This window comes from Miscanthus floridulus, chromosome 2 (genome assembly GCF_019320115.1).
Source record: "Miscanthus floridulus cultivar M001 chromosome 2, ASM1932011v1, whole genome shotgun sequence".
In the NCBI taxonomy this organism is placed as follows: domain Eukaryota; kingdom Viridiplantae; phylum Streptophyta; class Magnoliopsida; order Poales; family Poaceae; genus Miscanthus; species Miscanthus floridulus.
This window is the reverse complement of record NC_089581.1, coordinates 5,867,158-5,891,178: the sequence shown is the minus strand read 5'-3', so window position 1 is coordinate 5,891,178 and position 24,021 is coordinate 5,867,158. Positions and strand designations below refer to the sequence as shown.

Sequence of the window (24,021 nt, the reverse complement as noted above, 5' to 3'; positions counted from 1 at the left end):
CACTGTGTAGATCTACTCATGTGGAGTCCAGTAAAATTAGATTTTTCTATGATTTACTATGATTTTTCAAAAATTCACCGAAAATAAACAAAAAAAGAAAGTTCAAAACACCGGTACTGTAGCAAACACGCTGTTACTGTAGCAAACCCGCCGCTGAAAAACCTCCCATGGGGTAAATTAGACGGTTTTGGAAAGTTCAGGGGGTAAAACAGACGGTTTCATAGTTGAGGGGTTATGTAGACCACCTCCCATAGTTGAGGGGGTGGAGTAGACTTTTTCCGTTCACACAGGCTGTGGCTCGTGAAGAATGAATAAAATAAAATGAAATGAAATTAATTCGAACCGATAAGTATCACTCCCGTTCGTTGACAACGCACGCATGTATCTATCACCTCACACCCTCTTTTCTGTCTCCCGACACGTACTAGAGACATGTGTAATTCATTTTCTCATCACAAACTAGTACGCCATGCACCCGGCCCCCAAAAGGACGAAATTCTCAGCCATGAATGAAACGGTGCCTCCTGCACTGCACCCGCGCCGCCGCTGCACGGCCACACAAGAACCACGCCGCCCGAGAGCAACCGCGGCGTGCAAAAGGGCATCGGTCCCAATTCAGCTGAGGTCGGCCGTGACGCCACCCGCGCGGTCCCGTCCTATCCCCGGGGCCACGAGCCTCCCCCACCTTCCGCGACCTCACCGCTAGCTCCCCCCGCCACACGTGCCCTTTCCCCCTCCCGAACCCACCTCCGCTTTCCCGCAGCCACCGACTCGCATTGACCCCTATCCCCCTCGGCCCCTCCCCCGGTCGAAGCTTCCAGACCGCCCGCGCTAGCGCCCGCCTCTATATATCCCGCCCCTGCCCGCGGTTCTCAGCTTCAACAACACCGCGGAACCCATCCACAGGACGCACAGAGCCGAGCCACCCACCATCGACAGCGCCCAGCCGCCGCCGGAGCGAGCTTTTTTTACACAGCGGGCCGGAGAAAACAGGCAGCCAAAGCCACCGCTTTTCCCGACCGATCGATCGGTGTGGCCGCCGCCTGTCGGGTTCATTCATCGCCAGCACAGCAAGCAAGCAACCAGACCAAGCCAGCCATGGGACTGCCGGTGAGGAGGGAGAGGGACGCGGAGGCGGAGCTGAACCTGCCGCCGGGGTTCCGGTTCCACCCCACCGACGACGAGCTGGTGGAGCACTACCTGTGCCGGAAGGCGGTGGGGCAGCGCCTCCCGGTGCCCATCATCGCGGAGGTGGACCTCTACAAGTTCGACCCCTGGGACCTGCCGGAGCGCGCGCTCTTCGGGGTCAGGGAGTGGTACTTCTTCACGCCCAGGGACCGCAAGTACCCCAACGGGTCCCGCCCCAACCGCGCCGCCGGCAACGGCTACTGGAAGGCCACCGGCGCCGACAAGCCCGTCTCGCCGCGGGGCCGCACGCTCGGGATCAAGAAGGCGCTCGTGTTCTACGCCGGGAAGGCGCCGCGTGGGGTCAAGACGGACTGGATCATGCACGAGTACAGGCTCGCGGACGCCGGCCGCGCCGCCGCCGCCAAGAAGGGATCGCTCAGGGTAAGCCGATTTTTCACGGAATTGAAGATGATCCCTTTGATTTGATTTGAGCTGAACGAATTTAGCTTATACTAATTCTATCTTCGATCGATTTGCTTGTGCAGCTGGATGACTGGGTGCTGTGCCGCCTGTACAACAAGAAGAACGAGTGGGAGAAGATGCAGCTGGGGAAGGAGTCCGCCGCCGGCGTCGGCACCGCCAAGGAGGAGGCGATGGACATGACCACCTTCCACTCGCACTCCCACTCGCAGTCGCACTCCCACTCGCACTCGTGGGGCGAGACGCGCACGCCGGAGTCGGAGATCGTGGACAACGACCCGTTCCCGGAGCTGGACTCGTTCCCGGCGTTCCAGGACCCGGCGGCGGCGATGATGATGGTACCCAAGAAGGAGCAGGTGGACGAAGGCAGCGCCGCCGCCGCCGCCACCAAGAGCAGCGACCTGTTCGTGGACCTCAGCTACGACGACATCCAGGGCATGTACAGCGGCCTCGACATGCTGCCGCCACCCGGGGAGGACTTCTACTCCTCGCTCTTCGCGTCGCCCAGGGTCAAGGGGAACCAGCCCGCCGGAGCCGCCGGGTTGGGACCATTCTGAGCTGAGGCGAGGATGGAGCCATGGATGAGGAGAAGACGGCGTTGCAAGGTTGCGAACTCTGTAAATACAGCATAGGAGTCGAACCTGAACCTGAACCTGAACCTGGTCGGGGTTACAGGGTTAAGGGTGTCGGTGTAGCGTACATGGAGCCGGCCGGCCCAGTGTTGGCGCGGCTCATTCTTTAGTTTCACTTTCAACGCAGACGGTAGATATATATGTGTAGCTGTTCGCTTTCACTTCCTCTTCAACAGAACCGACGAAATTTTGCTCTTCTTGTTTACAAGTACTACCGTGTCAGTGTCCCCTGCCATGTGTTGTGTTGGCATGCCGCATGCTTGCAGAGACTGCGGTGAGTTGCAGCAGCTTCTTAATAGCATCATTACAGAACAAGGAACCATTTAGAATTTGCCACTTAAAACATTGTTCTGCGCCATTTTGCGTGTGACTCACTGGAACGGCAGTGTTTGAGGTGATTTCTGGAACGGCAGTGTTTGAGGTGATTTCAGCAAACGGGTGATGGGTTCTGCCGTGCGTGCAACGTGGTGGTCTCTCAATGCAACAGGCATAGACACGTGTGCTACCTATGGATATTGGATAGAACTTCCTTTGGAAAAGGGAGTTACGCAAAACACGGCTAAATTCAAATTAGGGGAGAATTGTTGAACATCAGATTTCGAAACGAAGTTCCGCAACAAACGGCTAAATTCAAATGGGGGAAGACTTGTGAACATCAGATTTCGATCAATCTTTATTTCCACCAAGCAGAAGCACAATGCGAGCAGCGCATCCTAGACTAACATACAATACCAACCTGTGTAATTAGACAACGAAATTTACATCTTGAAACTAGCCATTGCGCCATTTGCACATGGTGAAAATGGAAAGTGAACACAGCTCATTTCTTATTGATATCGTATAGTTCCAGTAAGCCAAAAGAAATCAGGAAAAATGAGACTAGCGGACTCCCCCGAACTCAAATGAACATAAGCTTTCACGGCGATCAGACCTGTAGTCGGGGAAGAAAGAATATTGTGATTCAGCCATACAACAACAACACAGACCGTAACGAGCATCATCAGATCTTGAAGGCAGCAAACAGATCCCCCTGGACGTAGTCGTTGTCGACGAGGCTGACCAGGTAGTAGCTCTTCTGAACCTGAAAGCCAGCAGCCAAGAAATCTGTTTGAAAATACAGTTTGGAAAGATGAACAACGTGTAGATTGGTTTCACTTGTGTATTTTGTGAACACAGGTTGTCTTACAAAAATCAATGCTGTAAACACAGGTGCAATCCGAGACTAAAAGTTCTAATTTCAGGCTAAAATTTCTTATGTTCTTGCAGAAATGCAGTAGAGCAGATATTTCTGAACCAGAAAATGGCACTTTACTGTAGGAATAAATCTCCTAAAAATGTTACAGATGGAGCTAATTTGACTGCATTATTATACGGAACAAAACATCATGTTCAAGCCTAAAGATTTGGAGTGAACAAGTACCTTCTCTAGTAGCTCCCTAGATGAGTCGCCCTCAGGGAACAGGCAAGCCCACCCCCGTGTCCAGATTTCAAATGCTTCGTCCTTCCAAACCATAAAACTTGCTGGATCAACAACTGTAGGCTGGATAATCTCCTTGCCAGGGAAAACACCCCATGTGACAGCATTCACGGCGTTCGTTGCAATATTGGAGAATGATTCTCCATCCTTGTTCACAGCAATGTAAGTGAGAGAAGGGAATGCTTTGATCTTCTCAATTAGTTGGTCCAACTTCTCTTTTGCGCAGAAGAATTCAAGGTAGGCCTTCTGATAAACGTAGCCTCCAGGACCACCCCAACCTGCAGAACAGGACATAAATAAACAGGTAAGAAAGGCTCACATTCTAGTTCGAGCAAGTATTTGACATGAACGACCTAGACATTTCCAGATGATCTTGAAAGCCAAGAATTTCTATATGCAGCAGAGATTCTCCGACAATGTGGCACTATGCTGATAATTACAATGGATGTGAACCCAATCCCCGGTTTGCGGATACCCGTAAGTGTTGGCTCAGCACTACAATTCCTACTTAAGATTTCAAGACGGACTAAAACATGAAGTATTGGCATTCAAGGATCCCTGTAATAAATTGGAAGATGCTTAAAATACTGCTCAGTGTTGAGTAACCTAGAAGCTTAAGCTGATAGGGAAAGTGGGCAATTCACTTATATTTCAACACCCAGGACCACCTATTATAAAACAAAATACAATTAACTTACCAACAGTAGGCGAGTCAGATTTCTCTCCATTTACAGCAGGTTGGCTGTTAATGGTAAGGAAACCCTTCTGGTTAATCTTCACCAACTGGTCATCGATAATCTTTGTCTCTGGTTGAAGACCGTCCAATTCTGACCATGAGCTGCTTGTGAGTTTCCCTTGACAGAAGTTTGCAAAGCGCTGGGATAGAATTAAGAAGGGTTAGCAAAGAAGACTTTTAAAGATGACAACTTCTATGCCATGCAGACCAATAATGTATCACGTAGTTTAACAGTTACCTCACTAATGTCCTCCACAGATTTAAGTGGAACAGCCCATTCCTCTTGGAGCTTTTTACCACGTCCACGTGGTCTTGTGAACTGTTTAAAATGAATAGATGATTACATACAACTAGGATTTTATGACAAAGTCATCACAGAAGCCAAGTTGAGTAATTTTGAATAGATATTTGTTGATCAAGTCTACATAAAGGGGTAGCAGTGGCAGTGTGAAAAAATCCTATAGTGAAACACCCTTTTGGGGTCCATGATAATATTTTCATTACAGAATAAATATCTCTGAATCATATTAAATGTTCATTCTAACTTGACCCTTTTTTCCTGGAAGATGTTGTATCACCCTGAGAATGATACAAAAATATTGCATACTGCATAGGTGACATTAAAACATTGCAGTAAACACACAAAAAAAAAGTAGACCAGAACACAGAGATACTGAAATTACCTGGTGGTCAGTAAGTGCTCCATATGATGGGTTTCGAGAATCACCCCACCGTCCATGGGGATACTGATCCCAGCCTGATGTCCTTTTAAGATAGCTCTTTGGTCTGTTGGCCCTGCACAATCATTAACTAGACTGGGTTAGAATATCACAAAGACATCAAGCATCTTAACATAAAAGAACTCCAATATACTACCAGAATATAGGTCGAACATCCTCTTTAACACGGAAAACATTAGTTGCCGGCCTCCAAGGTAATGGCCTTGAAACCTTGGACTCCTCAATTAATCCAAGATTCTGGTGGGGACAAAGTAGTTGTTAGTAAGAGGTCGGAACAAAAAATGAGGTTCAGACATGGAAATTACCATCAAAATTCCTAGAGCAGACTTGTCCATGTTTAGTGTGTAAAGGTGCAAAGTCTTAATGCCACTAGCCAGAATTTTCTTGCACATCTCAGTTCCAAGGTGGATTCCATATTGTTTAACAGCCTCCTCATTGTCTTTAATAGGATCCAGTGCAGCAGTGATCTCAGAAGGTATCTGTTAGACATTCAAAGTGATTATTACAGTGAGAACTCAAAACATTTGAAAAAAAATGCAAAAGTATTTGTCCATTAACATAATGGCATGAAAGTTCAAATTATGAGAAGATGGTGTAGCTATGCACCATTCAAATTCAGGTATTGAGATAAAAAAAAATCAGCCAAGTGAAATGCTAATATATGCATAACAGCATAAGTCCATGCCAAATTGATAATAGAATGGTCCGCAAACAATTACTAATGATGGAACTACCAGCAACAGATCTTACCTTAGTTTTGCAGAACCCAGTCATGCGCAGGAAACCTTTGTAGTTATTTATTGGCATTATGCCAGGAACAATGGGACAAGTAATACCAATTTGGCGGCAGTCATTCACAAACTTGAGTAAGATGTCGGTGTCATAGAAAAGTTGTGTGACAATAAGGTCAGCACCAGCATCAACCTACAGAGAAAATGTATAACAGAGTGAGAAGCAAACAAAAATATTATGCTTGACAAAACATATAAGGCGCCATGATTTACAACATCATACGTTCGTTTTCAACATATTGTTTGGTTCATGGGCGTACCCAGTGCAGAGAGCTCCCGCTCTGTGCGGGGTCTGGGGAAGGGTGTCAGTGGCAAGCCTTACCCTCGCCTGTGCAATGCGAGGAGACCGCGACTCGATTGTTTGGTTCATGAACCAACAAAAATATATTCTGCTATCATTTTGAATTGAGAAAAGTAAACAAAATCAAGAAAGTAAAGAGAACCTTTCTCTTCAAATACGCAAGATCATTGCTATATGCTTCCAATGTAGCACCTCCCTCGCCTTGTATCGCATCAGGGTGTGCCTCTGACATTTGGAAAAGGTATTTCAGATAAAGCATCCAATTTACAGGGTAGGGACTTGAAACCATCCCCTCTAAAGATATGTAATGGCTAGCTGACCTGGATAACCAGCTACAGTTATGCCAAAATAATCACCATACTTGGCTCTAATATGCTGCACCTGCAAGTAAAAGACATAAAACAGTTTGAATGTGAGGTGGTTTCTTTGAGGAATCAGATAGGTTGATCTAGTTTCCAAAATATAACAGCCATTGCAGCAGCAATAAACTAGTCATCACGCCCATGTCATGCCAATGTACTCAACGATTTATGTTGCCTTTAATGCAATCTTACCAAATCAAGAGCACAAGCAAATCCGCCTTCAACTTGCACAAATTTGTCTTGCCCATGTGGAGGATCCCCTCTGAGGGCCAAAACATTTTGAATCCCATTGGATTTGATGGTTTCCAAGGCATGGTCAATCTTCTCTACTGGCATGTTTGTACATGTCAGGTGCATCATAGTTTCCACACACACCTACAAAACAGAACCAATATAAAATATTATAAGCATTCAATGCATGCGGTGCAAGGGATACATCAAAGATGCAGAGGAATTATAAGAAATAAATTAGTTCGATAATACTGAATCAGTTCAGAACAGGATAGCATTAAATCTGGATGATCAAATCCAACCAAGATTATACATCTCAGTCTAATATTCAGGCCAGAGCAGCAGCCGAAACTGGTTTTGTGATGATTCAGCACTATGCATGTAGTTGGCACAACTGTAGCTGAGGAAACACTGACTCTAAAAACCCAACATTCGAACCCAGGGGCGGAGCTACAGGGTGGTCCCTGTGGGCCGCTGACCAACCTGCGCTCAGCCCAACCGAAGCCCATGGATAGAGTCCGCAATGGAGAATTCACCGTGTACGTCGCTCGGCCTTCTGGATTCTGCCTTCTGGATTCGCGACGCCTCCGTGCGGCCGTGCAGTGCTACCGTGAAGGCGGGCGACGCTGCTATGGCGAGCGCGGCGCGGGTGCGGCCATCGAGGACGGCGCGGCGACTCCACGAGGACCACGATGGCAAACGCTAAGCAGTGAGCAGCAATCAGCAACCCAGCAGCCATCAGGTACGTACATCAAAAACCTAAGATGAAGACTCAATTGCTTTTTGCTAAGCCAAAGCCCTACTCTGTACTCATGTTTCTCCTTTTTTTTCAGCTTCTTTCAGCCAGGATCGAGGATCCACGTTTCAAGCTTTCAGCAATTGGCAAGCCACTTAGCCACGAACGGCAAAAGTGCACAGGGTATATAAAACTGATTTAATTTTAATTATATGTTTTTTGCAGTATTGGATTATTGGTTTGGTAAATTGAAATGTTATATCATTGTCTTGAAGATTTGTTAAAAACGAAGAGGAGAAATATGCACCAAAGAAGAAGAGATCATCAACACTTTCATGGCTATTAGAAGGCGTAGGCCTAACAAGAAGTATTGACATATCGTTCTTCAACTATTATGGGTATGTAATATTTCAATTCTATGTTATGAAAGCTATATTCATCTATTTTATGAACTCTATATGCCCATTTTTTCATTAACTGAATTTTGTAATTCATATACTTGTGTACCGACATGTTAGCGGTTAAAAAAAATAGACAATGGACCACCATAGCTACAAATCCTGGCTACTCCACTGTTTGAACCAATGCCCACCATCAGTAGCAACACGTACATGCAATCTATTCCAATCAGTGACATCTGAACTCATCCTCTGATAATCTATTAGAAAACTAAGCAAATGAGCTTCAACTTCAATCCACCAAGACCTTGCTCACTGATGTATCACCCACCACCCACATTCCACTATTGGAAATCACAAGTCAGAGCACATGGACTCTATACACCACATGCCAGAACCCAGAAGTATCAAAATGGCTTGTTTCCAGAAAACTGCTCTGTGCATTAGGCATAAACTTCCTCTAAACAATGATCAGCACTCACGGTACACATGACAGAATCACAGAACTGAATAAATAACATGAAATGTGTTAATCCGAAGTGCTCAAAAGCCATCACTTCACACCCACACTGTCATCCTAACATAACCGTATCATGCAACCCATCACTTTTAAACTGAATAAACTAAGAATAATCTAAATTATGTAAAAACGATTAGAATGAACAACAATAACAATTGATAAAATAAAGTTAATCTAATCGCCACCAGGTGTCCAGCGTGGAGCACGAATTTTGAATTTAGCCCAAACCCACACTAATTCGGACTCAATAAAAGGCAACCACCGCCCCCAAACATTGGCATTGATCAAACGCATTCCCCTCTCGCGCGGAACCAATCCCGGAAATCTAATTACCCAAAAACGTTACCGACACAACAAAACGAATGCGTAAAACCACGTCCACCGACGCATTACCCCGCGCCAAGGGAGATCGAACCGAAGCCAACGCTAAGGCCATCACTTCCCGGTGCCAAAACAGATCAGATCAGATCGCGCGCGCGGTAGAGCGAGCGCGAGCGAGGTAGCCGCACCACACGTACCATGTTCTGCATGCGGTTGGCGATTTCGAGGGTAAGGTCGGCGGTGGATCCCCCGGCGCCCCAGGTGATGTCGCAGAAGGAGGGGCCGTGCGCCACCATGCGGTCCATCCGCTCGAACAGGTTCTCGACCCCCTCCTCCGTCTTGGGAGGGAAGTACTCGAACGAGAACGCCGTCCGGCCATTCCCCGCGGCCTCCTGAATCTTCTCGATCACCTTCATCTCGAAAACCTCACCACGAGCTTGGCGCGCGCGCGCTCTAATGGCGAGCCGAGGCGAGGAGCGGTGGGAGCGAGCTGTGCGCAGGTAGGAGAAGTGGGTGCGGGTGGGTTTATACGGAGATCTGACCTCACCAACCCCGCGTTGTTTGATGGGCCCCGGTCTACGGTGGTTTCTCTCAATGACAGGTGGGGTCCGGACGCAGATTCACGTGGTGGGTGTACGAGAGGGGGGATCCAGGAGGATGTGGTAGGACGGGTGCAGGTATCGTTGTCCTGCACCAACCCAAAAGACTGGGTAGCGGAATGGCAAACTCGTGGAGTTGGAAAACCAGGACGTGCTTCGTGGTTGCCTCGCTGACGGGTGGGACCGGACAAATAATTTAGCATTTTTTGTTCTCCTTTGCACTCTTTTCCTGTGCGATATCTACTTATCTAGTGTTTGGAGTGGAAGATGGCCAGTTTGTACCCATAACAACTACTCTTGATTCCTGTGAGATTCAACGGAGTGCACTTCTTCTGCTTATCTCATGACTGCGATTTCGAACTAGTTACAGCTAATACTCTTCGTACCGACCGCTGCTAGTTGAATTTCCTACGCGGAACTGTGGATTCATATACAATCCGGTAAACTCATTTACCAATTTGATAAAAGATCACAAAATTTGCAGTATAAGTTTGAAATTTAAAGATTAAGTTAGAAGCTTCCACATATTACAATATAAATAGATTAACACCATGCTTATAATTTAAAATGAGGCATGAAAGAGAATAAAAAACTTATAATGTTATTTGTCTAACTTCTTAAGCCGTCACTTTCTAAGAGAGATCAAATATGATTATCTCAATTATTAAAAAAATTAGAAATAATGTCTTCGCTTCTCTTCATGGGTGAACAATTCTAAAAAAAAGCAATACAAATCACATCGATCGGAATGGTAGAATCATAGTTCATAGAATCACATGATGTAGTTTGCTACGATTATAAAACATGTATACATGGGTCCGTTCGCTTCGCTAAAAAAACAAGCCGAAACACTGTTTCGGCTGATTTGTTATGAGAGAAAAACACTGTTCCGACTGAAAAAACAAGCTAAAAAATACGGATTATAAGATAAACGAACAGGGCCATGATATGAATATCTGATACTGATATTTGGTGATATACACAAATAATGATAAGTAATCTCACTGGTCTCCATGATATACACAATTTTATGCTAGGTAATTAATTAGGTAAATTTCTTAGAAAAGTAATAAAATCAAATCAAGAAAATGCAAAGCTGTACTTGTTAGATTTGCAAGCATATGCTTGCCGGAGTACCAGCAGTGGAATTATTTTAGCTTCTTGGTCTAGCTATCAATTAAGTAGTACTCCCTCCATACTAAAAAATAAAGTTGTTTTGGACAGTGACACGGTCTCTAAAGTATAACTTTGACTTCTTATTTTTATAAAAAATATTTATCGAAAAGTGAAAGTATTTTTCAAGACAAATCTATTCGTATGGTTTTCACATTTCCAAACTCAACAACTTAAAAATTATTTATGATTTATATTCTCAATGTTTAACTCAAACCTTATCAAAAACGATTTCATTTTTTAGGTATGGAGGGAGTACTATCTTCTACCCACGTCCCAATCGGACCTAATTAACACCCATCAGCAACATATCAGGTATAAAGTAACTAATCTGTGCAAACTTCAAAACTACGAAAAAGACCGCTAGATGTTGCCGCTGCCGGCATGGCCAAATCTGAGGCTCGCGAAGAACAGCCATGCCAGCGCAGCCCGGGCGATTGCAACGTTGACATTGCAACCACTTGGTCCGTGGAAACGCTGTTAGCCTACAAAACGAAGCCCATGTTGGCCCGGTCAACAAGCCCATTACAACCGGCCCAACATGGAGCAACCCAATCCGCAGCGCGAGCATGCCAAACGTTATCCGGTTCAAAGCCGAGCGGCCTCACCCCTCGCCAGCCTCTCTAGCCAATCCCACTCGCCCAGCTCGCCGGCTCTCCTCCTCCCTCCGCCATGGCGGCCTTCCCCTCCGCCTCCCCGTCGCCGGCGATCTCCGCCTCAGCCTGGCGCATGGCGTCCCTCCGTGCAGCCCTCCCCGCGCTCCGCCCCTCCCCCGCGGGCAGGCTTCGGTCGTCGTTCTCGCCCGCGGCGGCGGCCACGGCGGCCTCGGTCGGCTGCCTCGGGTCCTTCTCCGGCCTCGCGCCCGTCTCGAATCTCCTCTCCCTCGGTGCTGGTAAAGTAATCGTACCAAATGCCTGGCTTATTCTACCTACTGAGATTGTAGTGTTCTGCCTGTTCGTAGCCGATGGATGCGGTAACATGAATGGGACAGAGTTTGTAGCGAGTTAGGGAACAGTTATAAATTTCTATAGGAGTGTCAATTGTTAGTGCATAAATGCATAATACACCACAAAATGTGGATTCCGTGTCATGATATGAAATCTAATATTTTAACAAAGCTCCAAGAGAAACAAAGTTAGCAACTTTGTACATAAATTATGTTATTTTTGTTGATGACTTTCTTTATTTGCGGTTGGCGCACAGCTCCAGCTTAATTGACCGTTCAGCATGACAATATGTACATATTATACCTACTAGTTTTGCACACCTGTTATGGTCGTATCAACTTGGTCTGGCTTGTTACGATGTCAGCATATGTCGGTAGATCAGCCTTCTCACTCAAATTTCATGAGCAAGTTGCAGCCCTGACAAAACTAGGATTGTGTTTGAACATTCTTTTGAAATTTCCTATAAACTCATTCTCTGGTTTTGTCAAACTTATTGTAGAGAACTCAAGCTTTGAGCATCGGTTGTTTGGTATTGATGCTCGTGGAAGGATAGTTGCGATGCGACATGGGAGACGTGTTCCTAAACTTAACAGACCTCCGGATCAGAGGAAAGCACTGCTGCGTGGGCTTACCACACAGCTGCTGAAGCATGGAAGGATAAAGACTACAAAGCCAAGGGCAAAGGCAATGAGGAAGTATGTTGAGAAGATGGTCACGTTGGCAAAGGATGGATCTCTTCACAAGAGGAGGCAGGCTCTGGCATTTATTTATGAGAAGCATATCGTCCATGCCTTGTTTGCTGAGGTTGCAGACAGGTACGGGGACAGAGAGGGTGGTTACACAAGGATCATCCCGACATTTCCGAGGCGGGGAGATAATGCACCTATGGCGTACATTGAGCTTGTCTAGGTAATTGAATATCTTGCTATGTGATGCCTGGAATCTGAACTTCCAAGGTCACTAAAATGCATTTATTATTCCATATGTTGACCTATACTGTTTGAATAAAAAGAGAAACTAGTATTCTTATCATTAAGAGCTTAGAGCTGCAATAAGTTTATGGATGATCATTGTCTAGGATCTTGGTGTGGTGTGTGATGACTTCTATAAATAATGTCTCTACAACTAGTTAGGTAAGACATAGATGTTGCAGTGGGAGTGTGGGATAGTAGGAATAGTACTATTAGAAAGAAAAAAATTTAGGCAAATTTTGCTGGAGGACACCGCAAAAAAGTGTAATTGGCCGGCACACACCGCAACGGCGAGTCTTTGCCCAGTACCAAGTCAGCTGCATGACAGGCTGTTATGTACTCAGGAATTTTATTCTGCTTCCTGTTCCTTGGTGGTCGATAAGTTTCTTACAGCTTATGTTATTTTTATCTGTAGGATCTTCCATCAGTTGCTGTGGTTTCATGGGCACCGTGCAGGCTGAGTGGTCATATCTGCGAATTGCCCTTTGGATGTATGTTCTTTCTTATTATAAGTTCTTCTGTAACAAAGTGTGGATCACGCGTGAAATTTGGAACTTCATCATCCTGTAATTGACAAAGCGCTATGCTATAATCTGGAAAAAAAGTTTCTGGCATCGCATATAAAAAAGTTCAGAATATCGAATGCCCGCAGTCCAATTTAGTTGTTCCTGCAGTTATACCTAGTTCAGTATTTTGAACTGGTCAAACTTCGTCCTGTGATTGACAAAGCGCTATGCTATAATCTGGAAAAAAAAAGTTTCTGGCATTGCATATAAAAAAGCTCAGAATATCGAATGCCCTTTGTCCAATTTAGTTGTTCTTGCAGTTATACCTAATGCAATACAATAGAAAACTAATAATAGAAATATAAGTCAGATACAAACATCAGACGTCAGGATGGCCGAGTGGTCTAAGGCGCCAGACTCAAGTTCTGGTCCTCTAACGAGGGCGTGGGTTCAAATCCCACTTCTGACATTTTTTTTATTTTTTTCTCTTTTCGTCTTTTTTATTTGCATATTTAATTTTCCCTACTAACTAGCTTCATAAAATACTTTGTACTACGTTTAGCAAAAAAAAAAAACATATTCTTTCTTTATTTGCATATTCCATTTTTTCCTACTACCTAGCTTTAGCAAATACTTTGTCATGCATGGAGTATCTTTTTTAAAAAATTTCCTTGCTCCATTTTTCCCTACTAAACCTAGCTTTAGCAAAAACTTTACATTCTTCTTTTTGTGAAGAAGAGAGAGAGCTTCATTAGTTACTCAGAGTTTGAAATACAATCTCGAATAACTATTCGCTCAACATAGGTCGGCACACTAAAACGCCAAACCGCTGAGTGTCTGGATCGTTTCGCCAATTGTGCAAGCTCATGGGCGGCACCATACACTCTCTCTGCGTATGGACCATAATCCACACGACGGAAGTCTGCTACCAGCCTCAGTTGCCTCTTCTAAAATGAAACACAAGCGTGATCTATGTCCATGGTAGTTTGAGAAGTGGCCAACCAAGGTGCTACAACTAGATTCTAGGATATTATTCCTTTTTATTTGCATATCCCATTTTCCCTACTTAACCTAGCTTTAGCAAAATACTTTTGTAAAGCATGGAGTCCTCTTTTAAGCCAATCGAAGTTGAATAACCCCTTTGGGTCATCTGTGGTTTCTCGCCGTCCTTAGCTGCTGCACTGGCGCGCTGGACACGTGTACCGACCTTAACGCGCTGGAGGCGAGGACTGTGCCGCGCTCGGCGCTTCTGCTCGAGCACCATGCGGCACTGCTGCTCGAGTGGTCGGTGGGGCAGCAACGGCCGGCGTGCCGGGCACGGATGCCGTCGATGGGATCGATGGTGAGGGAGGCAACGGGACATGTCCGACGGAATGCCCGGAGCTCTCCGTCCTCGTGCGTGTTTGAAAGGACGGTGGACGGACGCGTTGTTCGGTCAAGCAGGCCCGTGCGCGCGCGGAGAGCCGGAGACGGCCGGGCAGGCAGACGCGCCGGCCGCGCCGCGCACACTCGGTTGTCGTTTAGGTTTTTTCTGTTTGTTTAGCTTGTCGGGCTCTGGCAGCATCGCCATGCACGCATATGCTGCGGCCACGAGTGAGTGCCAGCGTCACAACAAGGGGAGGGAAACGCCGATCCACCGCCGCGTCGATGGATCGGCCCGCAGCAGCCTGCGCGCTGCCGCCTGCCGGTGGGGTGTCGGGGAGGCAGAGCGGCCAGAATTGGATGCTCTGCAGCCGCATCTGCGGGAAGAGGCCGGCCGGGGGTAGGATAGGACACAGAGCCCGTCCGCCCGCCCGCAGCGAGGGCGCCGTACCGCGGTAGATATCTTTGTCATCTCGTATCTGGCGCCTAGCTCGCTGCGACTGCGACCGGCCGATGGATCGGGTACGTACGTACTCCGTACTCATTGGATGCACCCGGGGCAATGACGCCGCCATGTGCGCCCGCGGCAGGCGGACAGGTGCGGTAGGTGGTGCCGTCTCTGCTCTGCACGCCCTCGCACGAGCGCGTGGGCGAGGGATCCAGCACCGGCACCGGCAGCTGGACTGCGAGCGCGCGCGAGGCAGCCACAGCCACTGGGCGCGGGGCAACGTGCGCTGCCTCCCCGTCCCCGGCCCGGGGCGGTGTGGCAATGACGCACGCCCGTCTCCAACCGGGCGTCGGAATCCTATGCGGGATACTACTGGGTACGCGACGCGTCGCGAATCTCCGTGCGCTGCTGGGAGTGGGACTGGAACACCACCCTGCATGCGCCGACCGACCACCCATGTATGTGCGCAGTACGCGCGGCCGTTCCTCGTGCCTTGCATCGTCGACGGGATCGGTCATCATAAGCCCCCCACTGATGGCCCACCGGATCATCGTGTCCCGAAAAGGGCGATTACCAGGACAAACGCCGCAGCTAAGTAACGTGGTTAGTGGTACGGCCGGACGTGACAGTTGCGTGTGTATCAGCATTTGTTTATTGATCTTTGCCCGGCGCCATGCTTTGCTTGCTGCTCGCAAGTGTGTACCGTTGTCCGTGTCTGTGTTATTTGTGACGGAATTTATAGCTTGTTTTGAGTACTGTGGTCACCTCTAGGTGACTTGTGGCTCACACACTTATATGACGATCATGTCATCTGGTCTAAGATATATCTTGAAACCGGACTATGTATCGTGGCTGCACACGCGCTATTCGAACACATGGTTTCATATTGAACTTTTATTACTGTGATGGATTTGGATTGAAAACGTGGTTCCGTGTTGGATTTTGATTGAAAACGTGAGGATGTCAAGTGTCAGAAGCAGACGCGAGAGAGAGGGGGTGTGTGGCGGGAATGTGGGAAATAAAAAAAAATTATTTTTTACTGTTATTTGATATAAGATATCTCTCATCCTGAAAGAAGGTATTCTACAAATTTTAGGATAGATCATGGTGTCAAACAAATGATATTGTAACCCTTTCTTAATTGTTGAGAGATCTTATATTTATCATATTTTAAGTCGGGAGATAGATAATAATAGTAGGTACATATGCAATTGATGTTTTATATGAGTTAATTCACTTGAAATACCTTATAGTTTAAAATAAATTTTGAATGTTTCGCTGTCATCATATTTCTGAAAGGAGGGAGTACGTAGATTTTGAAGATCAGCCCTGTGTGTCCGTCCCGTCCCTGACTCCCTGCGCTGCTGCCTAGCATTACTAGGCTTGCTTCCTCCTGCGTAGAGTCAACGGCTCAACGCCGTGCATGTTTCAAAACGGAGCCTTTGGTAACATTTCTGTGCGTATGTTATTCAACTGTAGCTCGCAGTCGCAGTGTCTTACTGCTGGTATTTTACTGCCCAAGGTATAAACGCCACTGCAGGCCGGTTTGCTAGTACACTCTCTCTCTCTCTCTCTGATCGTCCTGAATCATGGCATAAAACCGGAGCATGCATGCAGCTGCAGGGCGCATGTGAAGGCCGATGAGTAAAAGCAGCGGCTGAAAAGGGCCAACACAAAAGTTGATGCCCGGATCACAGCATCCAGCTTACCTGGTTCTTGTCAGTTGTCAGTCAGGCCTTGGGGTTTGGGTCTTTGGGAGGGAGGAAAAGAAAAGAGAGCCAAATCTCAAATCAGGGTGCTTACATCATTAACTTTTACTGACTTACTACCAGACACTCCACAGCTTCACCTGTTTGTTCACCCAATTCAGCGCATATACTGAAAAAGATCACTTCACTTGTCATGACACAAAAGGCAACAGTGGCACCACCAGTCACCAGAGTACATTCACTTCAGCTCAGAGAGACACACAGAGAGGGTTTGATAACCAGATCACAACAACTTATCACGGAATTCGGCTGCCGATGCTACTATTTTCATTACATATAAGTATACTCGCCAGTTTTTCTTTGCTATTTTTATATGTTATTATTCCTGTGGGCAGAAGACTTGTATTGCCTCTGTCAGTTGGCTAGTGTGGTCCACCGTTTTGTACCAAATGGCTAGCAAGAGTCGACGAACGAACATTTTCTCCTGTTTGGAAGAAACGAAGAAAGGAAGCATTCGTGGCCACTTTTCTGCATTGCTAGCTAATTCGAGTAATCCGTAGTTACTAGTGGCTTAGAGAGGGATGTGCTGGGTACATTTATTTATCCACCCTGATCGAGAAAAGATTTTCCATATTGTGATTCTTTTGGAAGGCTACGTTCTTAGGGAGATTGTTGATTATAGGCTCTGTTCGCTTCGCTGAAAAGTCATGACCGAAAGTACTGTTCGTTGATTTGTTGTGAGAGAAAAACATGTTCCTTCGCTGAAACAGTACGGCTCATAAGACAAACGAACAGGGCCTATGTTAGTGACTTTAGTAAGGAACCCATTATTGTGATTCTTTTGCAAAAGATTTGCTGGTTTATATAGATAAATTTTATCTCCTGGTTAAGTAGTTAAGAGTTTATTTGATGTATTTATGTAATGATGAATATGGAATCCGTATTTTTTTCCTTAAAAAACTCAAGTAAGTGGTCAACTAGATTCTATATGCTGTCTAATACATGTATAGGATGCATGGGAGCACAATTTATTTTTATTTATTTTCTGAGCAGCAAGCAATAGATGGGTACATTTTTTTCGCTATCAATGGGCCTGGAAAGCTCTGCATCGTATCCACCACACAATGGCTCACTCTAGCTCTACAAGCTACTCCTCCCCAGACCCCAGTGCCGCCGATAGGATCCCTTGCTGCTGTGTACCGATAGCGACAACCATGCTCACCAGCAACCCACACATTTTGCCGAGGAAAATGGTGATACCCCATCTCTGTGTGAGCCTCTACTTTGGCTTATAAGCTGTATTATTTTAGTCAACGAACAATATTTTTCTGTCACAGCAAATCAGTCAACAATACTTTCAGTCAAGCGAACGGGGCAACGTTTCCTCGTGGCTTTGCTTTGCTCGCTTGCTGGACGGAGCAAATACTAACTACCGGTCAACAATCCGGGTACAGTCTAAGTTATAAGGGCCCATGCCACTAAATAAATGCTTGACAGCCAAAATTGAGTTATTAACAGAAAATTCCCACGCATGTACTGGATGCAAACTGAAAGCCAGGGAAAGGGGATTTTGGAGCTTTGCTCTAATGACAAAAAGGACAGCCCAGGAACAGTGCCGTTAGAGCTTGATGGCTTGGGTCCAAGATTTCCAGCTGTTGTATCACACTTAGACACACAAGCATGCATGTTTTGAGAAAACAAAACAGGGAATTTCAGTGTAACTGGGGGCATTACAAAATGCTACAAGAGATTTCATTAAAAAATGCTACAAGAGATCCACAATTATCTTGCAATAGTAAATCTTTGGGAATTCTTGCCCTCAAAAAATCTGAAATACTCGCGTTGTATACACAAACAAATATGGTTATGAGTTATGAATTTAAGATAGCCATGTTTATATGCGTAACAAACAATTTCCGTGACGCTGCAAACACAAAAAGATGCTATTTTTCTTACACGACAAAAGTCTATACGCCATGATGACTAATTCACATATAGATATAACTACATATCACGCAAACTTAAATAGCGACATGTTTTATTCATCGAATATGGTGTCACCGCATTAGAAAACAAGGTTTCTACCTAAGCACACACAAAAAAAAACTTCCTGTATACCAGCAGTACATGTAAAGTCGACTTAAGAGTTATGTCATATTTCACGTGAGAGGTTAACTTCAAGTTTTACCTTAAAACACCGGTTATTTTCAGAAACAATTTAGCGAGCCAGAAATATATTACGCGGCGGTGATGGTACCACGCATACCTTCAAGAAAAATAAAAAAAAATTTATTTTTGACAAACAGGAAAACCAGGGTGCAGCAAACTTGTAGACACAGACTTGTTGACGTGACTCAAGAAAACAGGAAGAGGCGTTTTCTCATGTTTTCCCATTTATTGTTGTATTTTGTTTTGATCCAAATTTCCATCGGTGTCGTGTTGCAACCTTGAAGAGAGAGAAAGGGTTTCCAGAGCGGCAGCGGCTGCCTGCCAACCCCTCTCCCTCTCTCTCTCCTCCCCCTACGCTGGCTGCTCTGCAGGCTGCACCCTAAAGCAGCGAGCCTTTTTACCTCTCTTCCTACCACCCCACACCGCGCACACCATCTCCTCGCCTCGCCTTCACTTCCTGGGCTACGTATCCATCCATCTCAATCACCTCACCTCATCCTCGATTGCAACCCTCACTCGCCAGAGCCGCCGCCATGTCGGGGCTCTACAGCCAGGGGTTCTCCCCTGCGCGAAACCTCTCCCCTCAGATTAGAAGCAATCCGGATGTTGATAGGTAGAGCGGCGCATGGATTTCTTCCCTGTATTGTTCAGCGATTGCTGATGCCAAGATTGCTTCTTTGCCCCCCTTTTCTTGTTCGGTTTAATCGATTGATGATACTGTGATAGCTTTGACACTGATGATTCATTGGTTTGTTTGGTTTCTTGTGCAGTCAGTACTTGGCCGAGCTGCTCGCCGAACACCAGAAGCTGGGGCCTTTCATGCAGGTGCTGCCCATATGCAACAAGCTGCTGAGCCAAGGTGAGATCCTTTGATCTCTGCCTTGCTGTTTCCTGCGGCCCCCGAATGCCCGATGAGAGTTTTCTTTGGTTACGAGTGAGCTTTTCATCTGCAATCATGAATTGGGGACTGATGTCCCCAATGCTTGGATGAGTACTCAGTTTGGATGGCATTGGATTCTACCTCTATGCTTATGATCTTTGGTCCTCACGATTCTATGCTTATGATCTTTGGTCCTCACGATTCCTTATGTTTCGTTGGTTTAGATTTGTATTGCGAAGCTTAATCCATTGGTTAGAATAGATGATCGGACTTCTGGGAGATAATACCACCTTGCCGATCGATCTGACTGTTATAATCTATAATGTTGATGGTTGAGGTCAACTTCTTGGTCGAAACAACTGTGGCTTATGGCCCATTGATATTTCGTATGCTTCAAAGGATTAGAGACTGTAGTTGATCTTAACAGAAGCACACAAAAGCAATGACAAAGCTCCTGTATTGTGCAAGTGTTAGATGTTTTGGTGGTGATCATCATACGTTTTCCAGTGCGCATTACCAGCAAGAGGGTGAATACATCACACAGCATACACATAACTACTTTGATTATTGGAAACAAAATTTCTGACCTATTATGAACAGTTTTTTTGTGAACGAAATTATGCTTCCTATAATACAGTTTTTTCCTGTTGCTGATACTGGAAATGCTGGAGCCTTTGTTTTTGCATTGAAATGCCCTTTCTTGATTGGGCAATTGTGATCTGTCAACTGACTCTACTCTTTGTGTTCAATGCATATTACCAGACCAGTCTTTTAGGGGGTTCCCTTTATTTTAACATTGTAGATTGAATAATGCATTGACTGATCAAGTGTCCATTGATTGACTTCGGTGTTATTTAGGGCCTCTTTGGCACGGCTTATGCCGGCTTCGGCTTCATCTATTTTGCGCAAATCGAGGCACTGTAGCGTGAAGCCGTTTTGTAAGCCGGGGTTAAAATGAACTAGAAGCTGGAAAAAGCCAGTTTTTCTGGCTTTACCGGCTTTGGCTTCACCGGTGAAGCCGTTTTGGATGAGCCGTGCCAAAGGGGGCTTTAGTTGGGCCATCCTGTAAAAATAATTTTCCGTATAGCTAAGTGGCCATCTGTATATTGCAGGCATAATAAGGTGATTTATATCAATGTGCGTCTTGGTATTTGCTGATAATTTTTCTCTTGTTGATTCTCGTGGTGTAGTGGGAGTGTCATCTTCTGACCTCTGTTAGCCTAGTTCTAATGAACGACTTATCTATTTCTTATTATATAAATGAAATGATCTTCTGAGTTCTGACCTTTGTTGTACACCCAGAGATTATGTTCTGAGTTCTGACCTTTGTTGTACACTCAGAGATTATGCGGGTATCAAGCATTGTCCACAACCATGGATTTGGCGATTTCGACAGGCATCGGTTTAGAAGTCCTAGTCCGATGTCTTCTCCAAACCCTAGAGCTAATCTCCCTGGCAATGGGTTCAGTCCTTGGAGTGGACTACAAGAGGTAACACTTCATAATATATTTGCAATCAAGTGGGTGACTCTTCTGTACTTCATACACAAATGGATGTGCTTTTTCCTCTGGGAGTCCTGGCCCTTATCATTGATAAAGATGAACCACATATCTTCTTGTAACTAGCAATGATATTTCAGAGTCATAATGAATTAATATGAAAAGTGCATGCAAGATGTACTGGCATTCATGTTCACATGCGTTAAGATGTGTGTGTTTTTGTCACAAATACTGATAAAGTATATGCTTTTGCCTTTATATGAACAATTCAAAAGAGATTAGGTTTTCCTCAAGGAACAAGCATGGACTGGCAAGGAGCACCACCAAGTCCTAGCTCCCATGTCGTAAAGAAGATTCTTCGTCTGGAGGTTCCAGTTGATTCTTATCCGAATGTATGCCCTCCAACTTGTGCAATTTCTCTTGAAGTTCACACAAAGGAACCATTGAGCTGTTTTAAGCTTTTTGTTGATATATTCTTCTCTTCTGTCCCAGTTCAATTTTGTGGGGCGCATTTTAGGACCTAGAGGTAATTCTCTAAAGCGCGTAGAAGCATCCACTGGGTGTCGTGTTTTCATTAGAGGAAAGGGTTCCATCAAAGACCCAGGGAAGGTAAGAGAAGTTTCTATTCTCTCTCTCTCTCTCTCTGTCTCTCTGTCTCTCTGTCTCTGTCTCTCTCTCTCTCTCTCTCTCTCTCTCTCTCTCTCTCTCTCTCTCACTAAAAGTTTCTGTTCTTTTCTACATCCACCAAATTAAAGTCCTTTTGGTTATTTAACTCTCAGGCAAATATGTTGTTTGGGAGCCTTTGGATCCCAATTTGTTTTCTTGAGCTTGTAATGCTGTGATCGAAATTTCAACAGTATCTCTCCTACAAATGTTCATGGTTTCTGTGCAATATAATCGATTACTTTTACAACATTGTGCAATGTACTTCTAGCCTGGCTTACCTATCCATTCCCTTGCCACTAGCATAAATTGTTGTTGTTCTATCTCTATTTGATCTTGCTGATCAGACAGATGTTTTATTGTTCTGTTTTTGCCTATTCCTTTCCTGTTTCTGCTTCATTGCAATAAGCTTTACCTACATGGCTTCATGATTTTTCAAGGAGGACAAACTACGAGGAAAACCAGGCTATGAGCACCTGAGTGATCCGCTGCATATCTTGATAGAGGCCGAGTTCCCTGCCAGTATCATCGATGCAAGGTTGAGACATGCACAGGAGATTATAGAAGAATTGCTTAAACCAGTGGTGAGTGATTTCTGATTTGTATGAAGCCTATTACTCTGTGTGCACATCATATATCTATATCTGCTAGATTATTATATGACACCCCTTGCTGCTGCCCACTGGAACATGTTTGTACCTCAACCTGGGAGAGATCCTTTTGACTTGCCACATCATTCGTGCCTAGATGAGGGGAAAAAAGCCTTTGACTTACCGATTACTCCTCACTTCTCACATAACTTTTTTTCTTGAACTCTGCCTACCTTTTATTGATCTGATTCTTTTACTTGTTCTATTCTGAATTTGAACCTTGTATATATATTTTTACATGTGTATAATCGCTTCTCAGTGATTGGAAAATTCTATATATTTACGTGCACATATGACTTACGAGGTCATATTGGTATCTGCTGCAGGATGAGTCTCAAGATTTCTACAAAAGGCAACAGCTCAGGGAGCTGGCAATGCTAAACTCAACCCTGAGAGAGGACAGCCCTCATCCTGGGAGTGTCTCTCCATTCAGTAATGGTGGTATGAAACGTGCGAAAACAGGCCAGTAGAGGAACAGCTATGCTCTCCTACCCGGCCCTGTCCAGGTGTCTTATGCTGTCGTCATGGGAAACGCCATGCCTTCGGGCAATGTTTGCCATGGGCATGTGTGAAGGAAGCAATGTGCCTTCACTAGCGGAGTCTGGTATCAGCTAGTTTTCACCTCTGGACAGGGGAAACTGCTGGGAAGATGAGATAGTCGCGGATCGTTGATTGGATCCAGCGTTGGTTGTTGTATGGTCTAGAACATTCGTTCTATTTGTTATTGACGGTTAACCCTAGTATGTGGTGGTGGTATGCTGGTGAACTGCAAACTGCATGATAAACTAGAGAGGCCTGAGTATGTGAGCTTTAGGTGCTTTATTGACCTTGTATTATAACCTTTAACATTATGGAGTTGCAAAATAAAAAAAAATAAGGACCATCAGCTTTGTATACCTTATGGTATCTTGTTTGCTCACAGGGACCGTGAACCTAAATTCCTGAAATGCCACAATCTGCGATTTACTATGCCTAGTACTCCCTCCAAAATTCCTGAAAATGCCAGTCTGCGATTTACTATGCCTAGTACTCCCTCCGTTCTAATTTATAAGACGTTTTGATTTTTTTAGATACATAGTGTTTGCTATGTACTTAGATATATACCATGTCTAGATACATAGTAAAATGTTAAAAAACAATGTATCTAGAAAAAAATCAAAACATCTTATAATTTGGAACGGATGTAGTAGTTTACATGATATCATCCTCTGTTCTTCACTGTAAGATCCACATAATTGTAAGGTCCACATTATTCGATCAATTTCAGCCTTTCAGCACCTTTTGAGCCGATTCATTCAGGGATGTTTGGCTCCAGTCGATTATATTTGTGTAACATGGCCTGCGAGATGTTGTTGGCTTCCTGGGGCACAGGAAGGCAGTGGCGCTCTGACGGCGATAACGATGGCTGGTATGCAACGGCATTGGTGTTGCACAGCACAAGGCATGGTCCGAACAACTGTAGGCTCTGAAGACCTTGGGTCATGGACTCATGGCAACAGTTTCTTCTTTGCTAGGGTCAGGCCTGGCAGCCCATTATGCAAACTGTATTGTGTTCAGCTGGCCAGAAACTTGTCTGCTGAGGTTTCTGTTCT

The 24,021-nt window shown here is 45.3% G+C and overlaps 4 protein-coding genes, 1 long non-coding RNA gene and 1 other non-coding gene across 6 annotated transcripts; 5 read left to right on the top strand and 1 right to left on the bottom strand.

Annotated features, from left to right (window-relative positions):
• Positions 1 to 872: 872 nt before the first annotated feature.
• On the top strand, positions 873 to 2,448 carry LOC136515844 (NAC domain-containing protein 2-like). Its single transcript, XM_066509326.1, has 2 exons — positions 873 to 1,569; positions 1,674 to 2,448. The coding sequence occupies exons 1-2, from the start codon at positions 1,099 to 1,101 to the stop codon at positions 2,163 to 2,165; spliced, it is 963 nt and encodes a 320-aa protein (XP_066365423.1). The 5' UTR covers positions 873 to 1,098; the 3' UTR covers positions 2,166 to 2,448.
• A 401-nt stretch (positions 2,449 to 2,849) lies between these two features.
• On the bottom strand, positions 2,850 to 9,361 carry LOC136515835 (methylenetetrahydrofolate reductase (NADH) 1). Its single transcript, XM_066509322.1, has 12 exons — positions 9,051 to 9,361; positions 6,840 to 7,022; positions 6,606 to 6,666; positions 6,428 to 6,510; positions 5,944 to 6,117; positions 5,499 to 5,672; positions 5,330 to 5,430; positions 5,137 to 5,248; positions 4,692 to 4,772; positions 4,416 to 4,593; positions 3,661 to 3,995; positions 2,850 to 3,321 (listed from the first exon to the last, which is right to left on the bottom strand). Exons 1-12 carry the CDS (start codon positions 9,267 to 9,269, stop codon positions 3,241 to 3,243), a joined length of 1,782 nt encoding a protein of 593 aa, XP_066365419.1. The 5' UTR covers positions 9,270 to 9,361; the 3' UTR covers positions 2,850 to 3,240.
• LOC136515863 (uncharacterized) lies at positions 7,031 to 10,972 on the top strand. Its single transcript, XR_010773959.1, has 4 exons — positions 7,031 to 7,620; positions 7,712 to 7,797; positions 7,890 to 8,012; positions 10,870 to 10,972. It is a non-coding gene; the product is annotated as an uncharacterized lncRNA (long non-coding RNA).
• Positions 10,973 to 11,026: 54 nt separating this feature from the next.
• LOC136515853 (large ribosomal subunit protein bL17c-like) lies at positions 11,027 to 13,113 on the top strand. Its single transcript, XM_066509329.1, has 3 exons — positions 11,027 to 11,517; positions 12,072 to 12,481; positions 12,959 to 13,113. The coding sequence occupies exons 1-2, from the start codon at positions 11,298 to 11,300 to the stop codon at positions 12,479 to 12,481; spliced, it is 630 nt and encodes a 209-aa protein (XP_066365426.1). The 5' UTR covers positions 11,027 to 11,297; the 3' UTR covers positions 12,959 to 13,113.
• Positions 13,114 to 13,434: 321 nt separating this feature from the next.
• On the top strand, positions 13,435 to 13,518 carry TRNAL-CAA (transfer RNA leucine (anticodon CAA)). The gene has a single exon. It is a non-coding gene; the product is annotated as a tRNA-Leu (tRNA).
• Positions 13,519 to 19,030: 5,512 nt separating this feature from the next.
• Positions 19,031 to 23,325, top strand: LOC136537749 (KH domain-containing protein SPIN1). The gene is made up of 7 exons (XM_066529708.1): positions 19,031 to 19,350; positions 19,508 to 19,596; positions 20,959 to 21,107; positions 21,392 to 21,508; positions 21,609 to 21,725; positions 22,220 to 22,363; positions 22,756 to 23,325. Exons 1-7 carry the CDS (start codon positions 19,271 to 19,273, stop codon positions 22,897 to 22,899), a joined length of 840 nt encoding a protein of 279 aa, XP_066385805.1. The 5' UTR covers positions 19,031 to 19,270; the 3' UTR covers positions 22,900 to 23,325.
• The last annotated feature ends 696 nt before the right edge of the window (positions 23,326 to 24,021 follow it).